Consider the following 18081-nt stretch of genomic DNA (forward strand, 5'->3'; position numbering starts at 1 on the left):
CTTTGTTTATGGTCCAATATTTTCCCATTCATTTAGGCTTCAAATCTTGGAATTTAGTAGGCATGTAACAACTTGGTAACATTTTTTTGCTTAGATTCTCCGTCTAATTACCGAAAAAGTCTGAAAAAGGGTGTCTGCTCTTTTTAATAATCTCACAGGAAATGACTACTAGAGTTTACTTTTTTGCAAATGCGAAGAAATGGTTTTAAAGCAGATTTTGACACGTCTTAATCCCTACCAGGAATCCCATGAGCCACCTGACTGTACTCTCTGGCGCTTATCCAGAAGAACTACAATTCCCGTCGTACATTGCGGCATTCACATACAACTGCTTACGTCATTTCCACCCACACAGGCGGTGGATGCTGGGTTTTGTAGTTTGTGTCAGCTTCTCTTTTGTCGCTGTCTGGGGAAGGGAACAGCGTGACCGGATAGACTGCTCTGATACGGTTTTTGAAATAAATCACTAGGAGAACGTATCAAAGGCAATGCAACGTCAGGTTTTTATGTGTTTCACGTTCCTCTTTCCTCCTCCTGCCGTGGCCGGGAAGGGGAAGTGACGTACTTCCGGTGTAATGGCGGCGCGGTGGAGTTCCAGGTAATTATCTAACTCGGTAGACTCGCCACCGGCGGCGAAGCAGAGTGGGGGTGGTGGGTTGCCAGACCGGGTGGGAAGAACAGCGGGCCCCGGGGTGGGTGCGGGTTTGCTGGGGGGGGGGGGGGGGGGGGCTGTCGGCGGCGCCGGGGCGCGCGCGGCCGCCTTCCCGCCGAGCGCCGGCCCGGCCCGCGAGGTTGGAGGGTGAAAAGCGGCGACCGTGAAAGCCCGTCCGCCTGCGCGGATGGACCCAGCTTCCTAGCCAGGTGGTGGGCACTATGTCTCCGCAGGGTCTTTGATGCCGAAACCCTGCAGCGGCGCTGGCTCTCGCCGTCCGTGTGGGGTGTGTTTCGGGCGCGAATCGCTGGGAGCCTCTCGAGTCGTTTGTGCTCGAGGCCCCGCTCTGGCGGGCTGCGCCGTGGCGTGGGATTCATTGTAGTTCATTCAAAAACAGTGGCAGTGCCGCCCCTGTGCTTCTCTCCGTCGTCGTTTCCCCGTGACTGCTGCTCTAAGATGTCCTCAGTCCTTTCCTTTTCTTACGCGATGACTGTGCTCGGCGCTTGCTCCGAGGGGCTCTCTGTTGCTCCGTATGGGCTGCCCGCCGCCGTCATCCTCTTTCCTCCCGTAAGTGATCCACCTCCAGTGCGTGGTAGCTCCGAACTGGGCTCCCCAGTCACCGCCTTCCCCGGAGCCCGGACCGACAGTGCACTTGCTCGTAACAGGAAAACAGTCGCCGATGTCACCGAGTCTAAGCGCAGCGCCGCCCCAGTGATGGGAACCTATGACACGCGTGTCAGAGGTGACACGCGAACTCATTTTTTTGGTTGATTTTTCTTTGTTAAATGACATTTAAATATATCAAATAAATATCAAAAACATAAGCCTTTGTTTTTTTATGGTTGCAAATGTCAAAATTTTCTATATGTGACACAGCACCAGAGTTAAGTGAGGGTTTTTCGAAATGCTGACACGCCGAGCTCAAAAGGGTCCTATTGTCACATAATCCTCACGACAACTTTTTGAGATCCATGAAGAAGGAAAAGGTTGGGGAAAGACTATTTCAGATGCCAGGCTTTGGTGATTGCCAGTGTGGTAAGGATTTCTTTTACGTGTGTAGGGATCCAGACTAGAAATAACAAGTGGCCAACCAAGCCGACTTGGGCTTCTGAAGACCGGGCACCCTGCCTCCTCCTTACCTGGTCTTATTTTAGGATTGTCTGTGAACTGGAGAGGTAACCTCAGTTACCACCTACCGTGGAAAAGCACAGTTAGGATTGCCATTAACAGTGTGATTTTGATCAGAAGCAGCATTGTTTCAGGCACCGTCTGGAGGAGGAGGAGACTGACTGTTGGTGCTGGGGGACAGAGATTTCCGTCCCTCTTGAGCATGTTTAGTTAAGTCTCTCTCTTGGGGCAGGTTCCCTAACATCTTTAGTCTCAGCATCCTTATCCGAAAGTTGTGGTTAATAGTAATACCTACCTCACTGGGTTGTCCTGAGGATAAAGGAAAGTAATTCATGTAAGGAAGGCATTGTGCACAGTGCACTTTTAGCTGCTATATTATTGTTACTACTATCACGCAGTTGATGAATTCGCCATCTCAGTTCTTGTTCTTTGGTTTTGAATGTTGCCCTTCCTCTTTTATGTGCCCATGCCGCTGTTATGGAGCCTTTCCCACTTCCTTTGACTGGAGCTCTGAAACTTCAGAAGCCAAGAACATTGGCCCAGTGGTTCTGAAAATGTGGTCTCCTGAATCAGCGGTACTAGCATCTTCTCGGAACTTGTTAGTAATGTAAATTATTGAGCTTAGCCCAGACCTGTTGATTTGGAAAATGCGGAATGGGTGGATCTTTCAGTCTCTTTTTTACCAAACCACCCATGCGATTCTCATGCCAGTTTGAGAGCCGCTGTTCTAGCCCATCTCCTAGCCCATCTATTATGGTCCACCCCACCCCCAGAATTAGGTTTGCTGCCTTCCCTGTTGCAGAGTATTTCATCTGTAGCCAACCAGTACAGCCCTGTTACGCCGCCTGCGCTTCCCCACTTTGACTAGTGTAGTCCTATCACTTCTGAAATTCTGACACTTCCGGGACTATTTAACTGTCTTTCCTAAATCAGCCAGAGCTCTGTCAGTTTTCCCAGCTTTTGAATTGTGAGAGGTTAACTCTCCTAACTGGTGATTGTGCACTGCCAAGGGGTCTACAGTGGCTGTTGTACCTGAGACCACCTAAGAGAGTACACAGTGACACATTGTGTATTTATAAAGCCCATGCCTTAATTTGAGCATTATTCTCTGTTTATTGCCCACTTGTATTTAGTCTAAATTTTGTACTACTTGGTGTAACCCTAACTTGGTATAAGTCGTGGCTGGCCTAGAGCTAGTTTAAGAAAAAAGTGATTATTGGTAATAGAGCTGATCCCACTGATGACTTGGTGGGCTTTCTTGTATTTCTCTACTTTTCAGTTCAAGTCTGAGAATCTTAGCATGGAAGGGTAGTGGAACAAGAAGGCCTCTGGCATAGGATTTCAGCAAACTTCCAGATTTACTAAACCTATAGCTGAAATATTTTACCTCAGTATGTGTAGTTCCCAAGTGGACATTGGAAGAGACATTTCAATGCCTACAACGAAGGGCAAAGTTTCAAAGCATTCTCTTCAATTCAGGAGGAAGCAATGGATTAAAGCAAGCCTTTGCCATTTGTAGCCAAGCTAATAAGTCTTTCCCAGTGATGAAATACCAAAAAGATCATATGGGCTGTTTTGGCCTAGGGACACGTGCTCCTGTCATATAGAATAGGTTAGCTGATGGGAAGGAGAGGCCCTTTGGAGATTTATGTTTAACTTGACTTGGAGCCTAATTCATAAATGTATTAGGCTAGGCAGAGTTCAGCACTTCCACCTGAAAAGCTACCTTGACTGCTCTTCCCTGAATTAGTTTATTAGGACACCTTTTGATCAGGACAGCTGGTGACAGGAGCCTCTGTAGTGGAACATAGTGCTGTGTGTCTAGGGGCTACTGTACTTCATAAATCTCTGGAGGCTACTACCTCCAGATTTTCTTGGAATGTGGTTTGCTAAATGGCTCTTGAATTAAATACTTAGAAAGCCCATGTTGAAAGCTGTGCACACCCTGACTGGGTATTGAACCGGAAAGCTGGGTATGTGCCCTGACTGGGAATCGAGCCAGCAACCTTTTGCTGCATGGGATGATGCTCAACCAACTGAACCACATGGGCCAGGGTAAGAGTGGTTTTTATAAATGTTAGTTGAAGGTGTGGAGGTAAAGATGTTCTTCCAGTGGGACTGTGGAGAAAAGATAATGACTATTCATTTAACAAATATGTATTGAGAGCTTTCTATATTGGGAGTATGGCAATGAACAAAGCAGACAAAAATCCATGAGCAAAGATTAACCTCTACAGCAGTGGTTCTCAACCTGTGAGTCGTGACCCCTGTGGCGGTCGAATGACCCTTTCACAGGGGTCGCCTAAGACCATCCTGCATATCAGATATTTACATTATAATTCATAACAGTAGCAACATTACAGTTATGAAGTAGCAACGAAAATAATTTTATGGTTGGGTCACAACATGAGGAACTGTATTTAAAGAGCCAGAAGGTTGAGAACCACTGCTCTACAGAAAAGTAATGTTAGAGGGGTAGAAAGAATAATAGCGATAGGAGGAAAACTAGGTGAACCCAGTGTCCCTGTAAGCAAGAACTTTAGTAAGAGGAGCTTAGCAGTACCAAATTATAGAGTAATCCTTTGTAATAAAAGGAATATGCAAATTGACCAAATAGCGCAATGACCACCAGGGGACAGATGCTCGATGCAGGTGCTGCCCCCTGGTGGTCAGTGCGCTCTCACAAGGGGAGCACCGCTCAGCCAGAAGCTGGGCTCATGGCTGGTGAGCACAGTGGCAGTGGCGGGGAGTGGGCCTAAGCCATCAGTCAGACATCCCCCAAGGGCTCCCTGACTGCAAGAGGGCGCAGGCGGGCCTGAGGGACCCCCTCCCCTTTCGAGTGCATGAATTTCATGCACCAGGCCTCTAGTGTCAGGTAAAAGAAATGGTCCCTGGGTTTAGCAACAAAGAGGTCATTATGTAACCTCGATAAGTACTTTGTAGTGGGAATAGAAAACCAGATTTTGGTGGGTAAGTGGAGTTAATGGGTGGTTAAGAATTGGAGGCATCAAGTGTAGACTTACCAAAAAAAAAAAAATTGGCTGTTTAAGGAAAGATAAAGAGTATGGAACTAGAGAGTGGACAGAGTAAAGGGAACTTGCCTCATAAATGCAATGATAAGTTCAACATGTAGAATATTTAAAAACCTCAATGGGAAGTCAATACTATAAATCAAGAAATAGCTGATTGAAATTTTGAAACAAAAATTAACAAATTCCTGCTCTCATAGAGCCTATATTCTGGTAAAAAGCACATTAGAGGATGTTCCTATGTAACAGCAAAATATTTTTTTAAAACTTTAAGTAGTTTCCAGGTCAATGTAGCTTAGTTGGTTGGGCTTCATCATCCAGTACACTGAAAGGTTGCCCGTTCACTTCCTGGCAGGAGGCCTGCAGAAGCAGTCAATCAATGTTATATTCTCACATAGATGTTTCTCCCCCTCTCCCCCTCTCCTTTCCTCTCTCTAAAAGTTAATAAACTATTAAAACATTTTAAGTAGCATATCAAAATGATCACATCACTAACTTTGATTTCTTTAGTTACTTAAATACCAGCCAATACGGACTTGCTTGGTGATATAGGAAATGAATGAATAGTTATTCCCAGTTTATAATGAGTTCTTTTTAGTATGAATATTGGTATCACTGAGTTCATTAAAAAGATAAGAACTTTTAGACTCTGTTTTTTGTTGTTGTTTTAACTCATCGGAATCTGTCATGAGATGTCCCCAAATTAGTGTGGACTCCTCTATACATAGAGTCATAGACCAGAGACAAGTCAAACGCTTTTATATTGTTTGTTCCTCATCACTTACAAAATCCCAGCAGTATCCAGATACTGTCTGCACAGCTTCCAGCCCTGTACTTGAACATAGAAATATTCAGTCATTGAAATGGTTATGAATGTGCAATGACTAAGAAAAAACAATAGGCAGTACAGGTCTGCAATTTTTTTTTTTGTAATTCTTGAAGTCAGAATGTTTTGACATTCAGAATTTTTCAGATTTTCGAGAAGAAATTTTAGAGCAGATTTTAGTGCAAATATGTTAAGTAATCCCCCTTTTGGGGTCCTGGCAAAGTCCTCCAATCAAGCACATTAATATTTCTGCAGCACATCAAATGAGAGTCTCATGAAGTCTAAAGTTGGTGCATATCAAGAGTTGCTGCCAGTTGAGTTTACAACAAGCTTAAAAAGAAAAATCTATTTTCAGATTTCAGAATTGCAGATAAGGGATTGTCACCCTGTAATACCTGGTGACTTTTTCTGAAAGGGATAGGAGTGTGTTGACATTTTTTCCCCCTGAAATTGGGAACTATGCTAAAATCAAATTACATCACTTTCCTTTATGTGGTATACCATGGGCAGATTTTTTCTCTAATATGTACATATATAAAAGCCTAATATACAAATTGTGCCCTCTGGAGTTTGACTGACAGAGTTCGATCGCTTGCTGTGACGTGCACTGACCACCAGGAGGTGATGCGGAATAAAAGAAAGCCCCAGCTGGCAGCTAGCATCCAGGGAAAGGAGCTGCTAGGGACCTTACCCGTGCACAAATTTCGTGCACTGGGCCTCTAGTGTACATATATTTAAAAAATAGCAAGAAAAAAATAGAATGGTTTTCTTAAACAAAGGGGTTTTCCTTCAGTACCAACAGGGAAAGGCCCTAACAATCTTGTCATTAATGTTTAAGAACTGTGGCCAATCTGCTGCTACTGTCTGTTCCCTCAGAAGTAAAATCACTGTTCGGAAGGGGCAGGGGCTTGGATCCTATTTGAGGATTTTCCTCAAGATCCCTCCCCCCCCCCCCAATTATATATTTTTTGCATTTAGAACAAATTTAAACTATATATATTTTGAATATTGATTAATATTACCATTATTCCCACTGGACAACTATGATTTATGGATTTATATATTTTTATTTTTTTAACTGTTAAAATGTCTGAAATTTGTCCAGTCTGCTGTTACTGTGTAGAATGCAGAAGAGCAAACTAAAGGAAATCCACTCCCCTTTTAACAATTTTATGATAGTATATTTTGGTGAGTTCCTCTAACCTGGGTTGAGGACTTATAAGGGATGATGGTAGAAATGTTGTTCTGAAATAATAGAGAAAACAGTGCATTTTGGCCATTGGTTGAATATATTTGCATTTTCTGAATTTTTGAGATAATTGCAGAATTTATAGTTTATTCATTTTCAGTTAAAGTCCTTCTTACAAATGTTATTAAATATTTGCTTTCTGATGTAAAATTGTCATCATTTTTAAACTACATCTCCTTATAAAATCTCCTTACTAAGGAAAGGAGGTGTGGTTTTGCTGAGTTGCTTACTTGTGACAAGGAGAGGAAAATTTAATAATTCATCATAAAATCCTCATAGTGGTGCTAAAAAGAGCAGTGAGAGCTATAAACTCTGGATAAATTGCTCTCGTTGCAAGAATTTCCAATTAGACCAAATATCAAGCATGTAATTGTTGAACTCTAAGAATTTCCCTAGAGGGAAATTTATATAAATCTGGATGGTGATAATACTTTAAACATTTTGTTGTTGTTGTTAGAACTGCAGTACCAGTCTACCTTACAATATTGTCAATTTCATACTTACATTTTGGGACATGGTATACTTGATTGTCAGAATTTTATTTGGTGATGATGATTGAAGGGTGGTAGAAAGAGGAAATGACACTGATCAGAAAGAAAACTAATTAAATTTAAATAACTAAGGTACATTTGAAATAAAATACATAGAAAGTTGCTTTTTTATTTTATTTTTAATGTGTTGGTAAGTTGAGAAGAGAGACCAGATTTAAGACCCAAGAGGAATATCAAAGGAAAATGTTAAATTTTGCACAATAGTTATGTGCTTTAGATTGAAATTATATTTTATATATTGATAAGTTTATAAAGTATGTTACGTATATTGTACTTACTAATATTGATACCATGCTAACTATTGTAATAGAAACTTTCCTTGACTTAGTGGTTGTGTACATCCCCATCTATATTAAATGGTAGCAGCTCTATGTCACTTTATAGTGTCAAGGTTATTTGTGTACAGGGTCTAATGAAAAGAATACTTATTTACCTGTCCTCAGGCTAGGTTTTTACTTATGGTCCACCACTAACTATCATAGCTTAGGGCATTAAATGAGTTATCTGACTTTCATCTTATCTTTAAAAAGAAGAAATTTACTAGATAATATGTAACATTTTTTGCATTAAAATTAATATTTTTCCTAGTTGTATTCAGTTTTTTTGGTACTGAGAACAGTTCTTTCTCTAGATTCTTTATCTTAAAATTGTTTTTCTATTTCATATTGTTTTTGTAATTCTGTGCTATGCACCATATTATAAATCATTTAAATATGCAATTCTCATAAACCCTAAATCACTTATATATGTAACTCCAATAAAATACTTGGAAACATAACTATCAATTTAGCATTTTTCAAAAATTCCTAAAATGTGTTTAACAGATGGATAGTGAAATTTAATTTTAGCATTTAATGTTGATGACTAGGTTTATTCTGAACAAATACTTAGTTCTCATAAGTGCATATACCTGAAGCCTGTGAGACTTGATTATGCTAGCTAGCTTGATTGTGCTATTATTATAGTACCTTGTATTTTTATGCAAAGTATATTTATCTCTGATTGATCATTATTTTATTTTATTTTTCCATTCAACTTTTCTTTTTTTTCTTTCTTTTTTTTATTGCTTAAAGTATTACAAAGGGTATTACATATGTGTCCTTTTTTTTTCCCCGCCCTTGACAATCTCCTGGCCTCCCCTACCCCCCAGTGTCTTATATCCATTGGTTATGCTTATATGCATGTATACAAGTCCTTCGGTTGATCTCTTACCCCCCTCACTCCTGCCCCCCAACCCTCCCCGGCCTTCCCGCTGCAGTTTGACAATCTGTTTGAGGCAGCTCTGCCTCTGTATCTATTATTGTTCAAAAGTTTATAATGGTCTCTAGTATCCATGAATGAGTGAGATCATGTGGTATTTTTCCTTCATTGACTGGCTTATTTCACTTAGCATAATGCTCTCCAGTTCCATCCATGCTGTTGCAAATGGTAAGAGTTCCTTCTTTTTTACAGCAGCATAGTATTCCTCGTGTAGATGTACCACAGTTTTCTAATCCATTCATCTACTGATGGGCACTTAGGCTGTTTCCTCTGATTGATCATTATTACAGGAACATTGGATATTTTATAATTGTTTCCCCTGTTCACTTGTTTTTTTTGTGTGTGTTTTTTATAATGTCACAATACTATTTTATGATGTAGATATATTACTTTCATTGAGAACAAGTTGAATAAAGTTATCTGACATTAGTTTTTAAATTAACTTTTTTCTTCTCAATCATAAGAATAAAATACCTTATTGCCCTTAATATACCCTTTTTATTATTTGCTCTCTTGTTCAAATCTTTGCTAATAATATGTGTTCTTTATACATTATTATGTGGAGCTATTTACGATTTTTTTATTATTGGTTATATCTGTGCCTACTGACTACGAAAAATAAGTTGGTTAAAGTTAACAGAGCTTTCTTTGGTATATTTTATAGGTGATCCTTGCAGACAGAAAAAGTATACTGTCAGAAAATTCATACCATTTGGGACTTGTTATTTGGACCAGCTTAAGGAGTCTGATTGATAGGATCAACTGGCAGCAGAAAATGAAAAGTAGTGTGGCACAGATAAAAGTAAGTCTTTGAAACATGTAATTAAAAAAAAAAATGTAGTCAATTACCTATCCTTTAAACAAAAATGCATGTATATAATTCAGACAGTAAAGTGACATCGTGCATACATCTAACACAATTTCAAATGTGCATACTTGGTCAGGTGGGAGTAATAGTGTTCAAAAGGACAGTTGAGAGAACATACAGGGTGTGTATGCATGAATCAAGAAAGTGCATGTTAGTGGGCACATGAAAAAAAAAATAACAGGGCAGGAAATCCTTAATGCACATGAAATGAACTGTGATGCCCAAATGGTTGTAGTTCCTGCATATCTGTTTACAAGTGAACCTTTTGTTACATAGTTCATTATATATATGAGCTCTATATCCTGTGCTGTCCTTTAGACATTATATATTTAACAAATACTCACTGGATTCTTACTGTGTCTCAGTGACTGCTCTAGGTACTTTGGGTAAAAGGGTGAACAAAACAAATCCTTGCTCTCATGGAGTTTGCATTTTAGTGGGAAGAGACAAAATAAATCATAAACTTAAAACATAAGTAAATTACATGGTCTGGTAGAGTACTAAGTGCTTGACTGTGCTATGAAGAAAAGAAATAGGGTAAGATTGAGCAGTAGCACTAGAGGTTGCAGTTTTTAACCCCTAGAGTGCTGGGGAGCGCAATTGCGCTCCTCCTGTCTTTCGCCAAAAGTGGCGGGAGCGCTATCACGCTCCTCCTGCAGTGTCACTATTAGATGCTAGTAGTTCACTCTTTATTGACAGATGGCACCTAAGTGCAGATTACTTATGATGCCAAATGTTTGTAGTTCTAAAATTGACCACTGGCATTTATCTGCCTAATTTTTTACAGGTACTACGATTTTATGAAGTTTACTCAGACTTTGTAGCCTTTCTAAAGCTTCGAAATGGCGTCCAGTTCTAAGTCTGCTTTTATTATCTAAATATTTTATATTTTTTTATGAAAATCTTATTAAAAGTTAAACAATATCTTCATTCATGTATTCAAAGTCAACATTAATTTTATTTTAACATATGTTTTGTTCAAATTTTTTTCTACTAGTATTTTATAGTACAATCAGCAAACAATATATGTCAAAGATGAAAACAAATGTAGTCAAGTTTTCCTTAAGTTTTTGAATATGTAACTTCATTTACTTGCGATTCATAATTTTTTTCTAAACTGCAGCAAAAATGTCTTGGCAATTTTAGCATAGTTCCTAGGATATTGGTTGGCACTCAAAGGGTTAATAGGAAAGGCCCATTGAAAAGGTAGCCATTGCCCTGACCGGTTTGGCTTAGTGGATAGAGTGTAGGCCTGCGGACTGAAGGGTCCCAGGTTTGATTCCGGTCAAGGACATGTATCTTGGTTGTGGGCACATCCCCAGTAGGGGGATGTGCAGGAGGCAGCTGATTGATGTTTCTCTCTCATCGATGTTTCTAATTCTCTATCCCTCTCCCTTCCTCTCTGTAAAAAATCAATAAAATATATTAAAAAAAGAAAAGGTAGCCATTGAAGCAGGGACTGAAAGGATATGAGGAAATTAGACATGCAGGTGTTTGGTGGAAGCGTGTGCCAGGCAGAGGGAACAGCAAGTGGTGGTCCAGTCTGGCTGGAACAGGTTATGAAAAAGGAAGCATAGGAGGAGATGAGTAATGGGTCAGTAATTCCAACTGCTTTCAAAATTGTTTCTCTGCCCAGATGGTGTGGCTCTGTGGTTGAGCGTTGACTTATGAACTAGGAGGTCACAGTTTAATTTCTGGTCAGGGCACATGCCCAGGTTGTGACTTGATCCCCAGTGGGGGGCATGCAGGAGGCAGCCAATCAATGATTCTCCCTCATCATTGATGTTTCTTTCTCCCTCTCCCTTCCTCTCTGAAATCAATATCCTATCTAATAATAGACAAACATGGTAATTAACCATACCTCCGCTACGCTTCCCATTGGCTAATCAGGGTGATATACAAATTAACTGCCAACCAAGATGGCGGCTGGCAGCCAGGCAGCTGAAGCGAACAGGAAGCTTGCTTGCTCCAGTGATGGAGGAAGCCAAGATTCCCCGCCTGCAACTGCTGGGCTCTGAGCTGCACTCTAAGCAACAATGTTGCAATTATAGAAGCTAAACAAACCCCAGATACCTGCTTTCAGCCGTCAGAGCTGGAGCGAGCAGGACCGCAACGGTGTTTCAATTATAGAAGCCAAACAAACCCTAGATACCTGCTTTCAGCCAGCCGGCCTGGGATCTGGAGCCGCAACAAAGTTTCAAGTACAGAAGGTAAATAAATCCCAGAATAAAAAAAAAAGAGAGAGAGACTGGGAGCTTCAGTTGCAGGCTTGGCCCACCTGAAAACAGCCCTCAGCCCCTCATCCAGGCTGGCCAGGCACCCCATTCGGGACCCCCACCCTGAAGGGGGTGCGGTAGCCTGAAAACAGCCATCAGCCCCTCAACCAGGCACTCAGATTTAGACTGACATCTTTTCTACAGAGGGAGAAGTGTCTAGTCTCTCTCAGATCTTCCTGCTCCTCTTAGACCAGCAGTTCTCAACCTGTGGGTCACTACCCCTTTGGGGGTCGAACGACCCTTTCACAGGGGTCGCCTAAGACCATCGGAAAACACATATATAATTACATGTTGTTTTTGTGATTAATCACTATGCTTTAATTATGTTCAATTTGTAACAATGAAAATACATCCTGCATATCAGATATTTACATTACGATTCATAACAGTAGCAAAATTAGTTAGGAAGTAGCAACGAAAATAATTTTATGGTTGGGGGTCACCACAACATGAGGAACTGGATTAAAGGGTCGCAGCATTAGGAAGGTTGAGAACCACTGTCTTAGGCTATGCTTCTCCACCTTCCCTCTTGTGTTACCAGTGGGTCCTCTGTGATCCCTTGAGCCGTGGTTTGGACCCTCCCAGTCATTTCTCAGTTGAGTGTGTTTCCCTCTATCCTGTGAGCCACAGGCAGGTCCACTAGCTGGGTTGGAACCAATCTTGCCTCAGGGGAAGCTCAGATCTTCCTTTGATGTTCTGAGCTCATCTGTTAGGCTCAAGAGGCTTGAGCTGAGGATCTTTCTTTTCCCATTGAGCTTTACTGTAGCTTCCTTAGCTAGCAAGCTCCCTACCTCCAGCCATCCTGTCCCTTGCTCTTGACTTGCTCCCTGAGCCTAATGTATACCCAGAGCTTTGGACTCAGGCTCCCTGCTTCACTCACCTCCTTGCACTGCTCTCTCTACATTGTTAGAGACCACAAGTGGCTGCGTGGTATACCGTATTTGTTTTGCTAAATGAACAGAATTTTTAAAGGTAATTTTGACAATAAGTTATTTTCAACTATTGCTCTGACTTATAATCTAACTCTATGATAGAGGAAATTGGGAAATTCTGGTTATTATTATTTGGATCTTACCTCAAAATGATTTTTCACATAGTGAAATCCTATTCACCTACTAAAGCCTAGTTCAGGTCCCCCTTACTCACTGTCATCCCTCAGTACTCTGTACCGTGGGCGTTGTGCCCTACTCAAGATCTCCTGTTAGCACTTACTACGTGTGCCAGTCATCCATTAACTTGATCATATTTATGAAATCCCGATTCACAACTTCAATATTTTTGGTTTCTCTCTCTTTCTCACAACAGATGTTACGGAGATGTGTTAAAAATCATTAGCACAGAATTGAGGCCATCTCCCTAATGTAATAAAAATAATTGCAGTGCCTTGTAAAGGAAAAAGTAGAGTTTGCAGTTTTAGTGTCTCTTTCTTTTCCTCTTTCCTCTTTTTTCCCCTCCCCCCCTCCTCCTTCTTCTTCTCCTTCTCTTTCTTTCTCTCTCTCTCTCTCTCTCTCTCTCTCTCTCTCTCACACACACACACACACACATATAATCTGATATGTTAAATTGTGGAAGTCTTTATAACCATCTCTCCTACAAGATCATAAATTCCTTGAGGGGTTTTCCTTTGTATTCTCCAGACTACACAGGAAGGCCTATGTCATATAATAAATATCAGTACATACTATGTTTGATGTTACCATGACTTGAATGAGTCTTGTGTTCCATATTTGGCTTAAGATCTTGATGTCAGGTTTTAAAACCTATACATATAATAGAGGCCTGATGCACGAAAATTCATTCAAGAGTAGGCCTTCCTTTCCCTGGCTGCCAGCACCACATCCCTCCAGCACCCGGGACTCAGGCTGCTTCCCTCCTCCGGCTGCCTGCAGGCAACCCAGGACCCAGGCTGCTTCCTTCAAGCCGCCCACGGGCACCTGGACCTGGCTGGCTTCCCTCAGGCCTCCCGCAGTCACCTGGGACCCCTCAGGCCCTGGCTTAATCAGGAAGGATGTCTGGAATGACATCCGGAAGACATCTGGTCTAATTAGCATATTACTTTTTTGTTATTATAGGTGATGTCGAACATTTCTACTTCATTGTGTTGTTAAGTGAAATAATTTAAAAACTTTCTTATACACATTAGAAACAGGGTTTTAAGATGGTTGCACTGAGTAGAAAATAACAGCCTAACTATGGCTACTGTAAATTACAGATTTGATCATATGCTTATTTACTTACATAGATTAATCTAGTTTAAATGCTTCCTTCAATAGTTAATGAGATTGGAAATTTACTTGTGATAATGTTAGACTCCAACTTCTGTTAAAGGTTTGAGTCCCATCGGTTTATTTCTCGACATAAAATAAAACAAGCGCTATCACGCTGTTTGGGTCTTTTCGTACTCATTTAGAGAAAGCGCGGTTGCGCTGTTTGGGATTCTTCGACAGTGTTTTTTCAATACCCCCTGGGACTCAAACGGAATCGTATGTTTTCTCGACATAAAATCTCAGCAGCGCGATTGTGCTGCTTGGGACTCAAACGGTTAAATAGATAATAATAAAATAAGATGAAGTTTGAGCACTTGTTTACATTTCTATGCAGTAATTTTCTATTTTTATATATATCTTTTTCCCATTAAGAAGGCAAGTATGCAAGTATGCGGAACAAGTTACTCATTATTTGATTTACTTTTCTTAGATTTCTAGATTAAGATACTTTAAAAAACATACTGTTTTTCTTTTCTTGTAATTTGGTTAATTAAAATTATTTTAGTTCTTTTTAAAAACCTTATCAATATTGATGTTGATCAATGGTATAAAAGTTTACCTATTTATAGAGATAAATATTTTGGCTTCTTAAACATGTTTGGATTTTTAAATTAGTATATGTTCTAAAACTAGATGGTTCATATCTCTGTCTCACGTGACATGTCTCTTCAATCTCATGTTTATTGAAGTTATTTGTATGTCTGTTATTTTTCAAAGGATTTGACACAGGAGCTATATCTTTCAAGTCATATCTTTCAAATCCTTATAGCCTAATGTAGTGCCATACATATCAGACACTCGAATAATGTTTGCTGAAAACACAAATGAATGAATTTCATAAATATATTAGAGTTTGTTTCTTCTAGCCATTTATTATATCTAGATTCATTAACTTGGACTAAAATTGTGATTATTATAAGCCAAAGGAAATAAGAAGGTCAGTGCAGTAGTAAGTCTTGGGCATAACCACAAAAGTGAGCTCTTGCTAGAAAACCTCTGGCCCTTAGTCATGTTTTTCACCAAAAGAAAGTTTTGATCTTATTTTTCACCAGGAGAGGTGAAATAAAAGTGGTATCCTATACATTTATAACATATATAGGAATAAAATATCAGCAAGGTGGCATGTGAGAAATATTTTCATCTATCTTGAATTTTTTGGTTTTTTTGCTCCATAGTGAAAACAGATTTTTGAAAAATATTTTGAAGTAATTTCTAAAGCATTTCTAATTTCATGAGATATATATTTCATTGGCTATGTGTTAACATGATTTTTTAAATACTTCCTTCTTTTTTTTCTTTTTGGAAGCATTCTTCAGGTCATGACAGAAGGGAAAACAACAGTTCATATCAAAGGACCGTCTCTCCAGAAGACAGGTAAACAGTTTTATGTGTTCTGAATTCAATTTAAATATTTTATAAGTTTAAGAAATTACTTAACTCTTAGTTTCCCAATTTTAGAGTGGACAACTTCTTTTTTATGGTTTTATAAAGGATATTGAGTGGACTTGAGTATGAATCATTCTTGACTGACCTAGGTCTTTCTAGTAAATAAATCTAGATTTTAAGTAATTTTTTAGGTAAGAGGGAAGAACTTTAATATCTCTCTCTAGAACAGGGGTGGGCAAACTTTTTGACTCGAGGGCCACAATGGATTCTTAAACTGGACCAGAGGGCCGGAACGAAAGCATGGATTGAGTGTTTGTGTGAACTAATATAAATTCAAAGTAAACATCATTACATAAAAGGGTACGGTCTTTTTTTTTTTTAGTTTTATTCACGGGCCGGATCCGGCCCGCGGGCCGTAGTTTGCTCACGGCTGGTCTAGAATGAGTTTATAAGGTGGAAAACTGAGTTGAAATTACATTATTTTGAGGTGCTGCTTTTGCTGTTACTACTATCCTTTACATTTACAGAGCTTTTTATAGTCTTTAAAATACTAGTATTGTTTATATATCATGTTAAGATCAAAGATGCAGAAATATTACCATTATATTTATCATGCTTTCATATGGACTTAAGTTATTTCACTTAGTAAACCATGACTATTAAAAATAATTTATGAAGGGAAAAGCACCCTCTAAACTTTCTTTCATGTGTCTAATCTCTTCCTCTCCTTGCTAAAAATCTCCTTTCTCTGCTAAAAATCTTTCTTCATGGGCAAGTTAATTGCCATGGTTTGCAACTACTTACGACCTTTCATCAGTCATCTACTCTCTATATTTAAAAAAATAATCTCTCTACACCCAGACTTAAATGTATATATAAAATATTGATTATGTTACTATGTATATTTATTATGTGGGTGTGTATTTAACTTCTCTTAAGGTTCTCTGATTTTACTGATTTTTAACATTCAAATAGCAGATTTTATACTATTCATCTTTGTTTCTAGTAATTTTAATCCATTGTCACTGCTATCCAAAAATGCAGTTTCAAGAATAATCCTATATAATAAAAGCCTAATATGCTAAGTGTCCAGTCGACTGGTTGGCCATTCAGCCAATCAAAGCGTAATATGCTGATGATATGCTAAGGCTGCTGAACCGCTCGCTATGATGTGCACTGATCACCAGGGGGTAGACACTCTGATCGTTAGGTAAGCTTGCTGCTGGGGTCTGGCCGATCCGGGACTGAGCAAGATGGCTGGATACGCTCTGGAGCCCTCCCGCAGTCTCTCCCTGGATGGCCAACCTCCTGTATCTCTCCCCAGCCTCAATCATGCACCATTGTGGTCTCTAGGCCTGGCCTGTGCGCTCTCATAATCCGGGACCCCACAAGGGATGTCAAAGAGCCGGTTTTGGCCCTATCCTGCTCAATGCAGGAACTGCCCCCTGGTGGTCAGTGTGCTCCCACAGGGGGAGCACAGCTCAGCCAGAAGCCGGGCTCACAGCTGGCGAGTGCAGCAGTGGTGACAGGAGCCTCTCCCACCTCCGTGACAGTCGGACATCCCCTGAGGGCTCCTGGACTGGCTGGGCTGAAGTACCTCCTCTGCCCCGAGTATACAGATTTCGTGCTCTGGGCCTCTAGTAGCTTATAAAGTCTTTCGGAGTGAAGTTAAACTGATCTTTATAGACACGAACTGATGGCATTGATCTCATTTATTCAGTGTTTTGATAAAATGAGTAGATATAGACTAAGCAGAAGAAGTCATTTTCAGAATGAGTGTTTTTCATGCTAACTATATACGATATCCCGATACATATCTTGCTAAGGACAGTGTGAATCAGGATGACAAGTTTGGTTAAGTGAATTCCAGCAGTTGTTTTGTTGTTGTGTACAACAAAGCTTTTATAATCAAGACTGAATGAATGGGTGTCAAATAATGAGCTGTCTGTTAAAAACAATTTGATAAGACATTTTTTAGTCATAGAGTTGCTTTACATTACCAATGTATGGCTTTCCTAAGTGTAACATAGCTGTTTTCAACTTTGGTTTTCTTATTTGCTGTGTTAGATATGCAGAACAAGAAAGATCCCCCCGGGATAGAGATTACTTTGAGTACAGCAGGTCAGACAATGAGCGTTCAAGAAGAGGGCGTTCTTATGATGGCAGCATGGAGTCACGGTTAGTATTGGAAATTTTAATTATAGAAAGAGTGTATTAGTTTAACTTTTCTTTGTTCTTTATAATAAAAACAATAATAGCATTAAGTGGATGATCTTCTAATAAGGACTTCATGTAAATTAGTTCTATTACAGTAAGTGTATGCTGTTAGATGCTGTTATGTCTACTTATAGATCAAGAAACAGGCTTAGATGGGGGGTAACATGGGGATAAGGACACATGTAATAACTTAACAAAAAAATTTTAAAAAAAGAAACAGGCTTAGAGAAATTAAAACATTTGTGTGTGTTCTAGAAGCATGTTAGTCTCAAATCTGTCTGACTCTAGAGCCGAAGCTCTTATTCATTATACTGTACTGCAAGAGGAGTTGGCTCGTGTGTTTTGAGATTCTTTACTGAATGAAAGGAAGTT

At 39.8% G+C, this 18081-nt stretch overlaps 1 protein-coding gene across 1 annotated transcript in view; it reads left to right on the forward strand.

Moving 5' to 3' along the window:
- Positions 1-539: 539 nt before the first annotated feature.
- Positions 540-18081, forward strand: part of CWC22 (CWC22 spliceosome associated protein homolog) — a 53431-nt gene continuing 35889 nt past the window's right edge. The window contains exons 1-4 of the mRNA XM_070422647.1: positions 540-598; positions 9360-9497; positions 15413-15480; positions 17560-17670. Of these exons, the coding sequence (XP_070278748.1) occupies positions 9471-9497; positions 15413-15480; positions 17560-17670 (206 nt within the window). The 5' untranslated portion in view covers positions 540-598; positions 9360-9470. The remainder of the gene's footprint in view (positions 599-9359; positions 9498-15412; positions 15481-17559; positions 17671-18081) is intronic.

Source organism: Myotis yumanensis, unplaced genomic scaffold, assembly GCF_028538775.1.
Source record: "Myotis yumanensis isolate MYYU_CA2020_CCGP unplaced genomic scaffold, mMyoYum1.0.hap1 SCAF_8, whole genome shotgun sequence".
In the NCBI taxonomy this organism is placed as follows: domain Eukaryota; kingdom Metazoa; phylum Chordata; class Mammalia; order Chiroptera; family Vespertilionidae; genus Myotis; species Myotis yumanensis.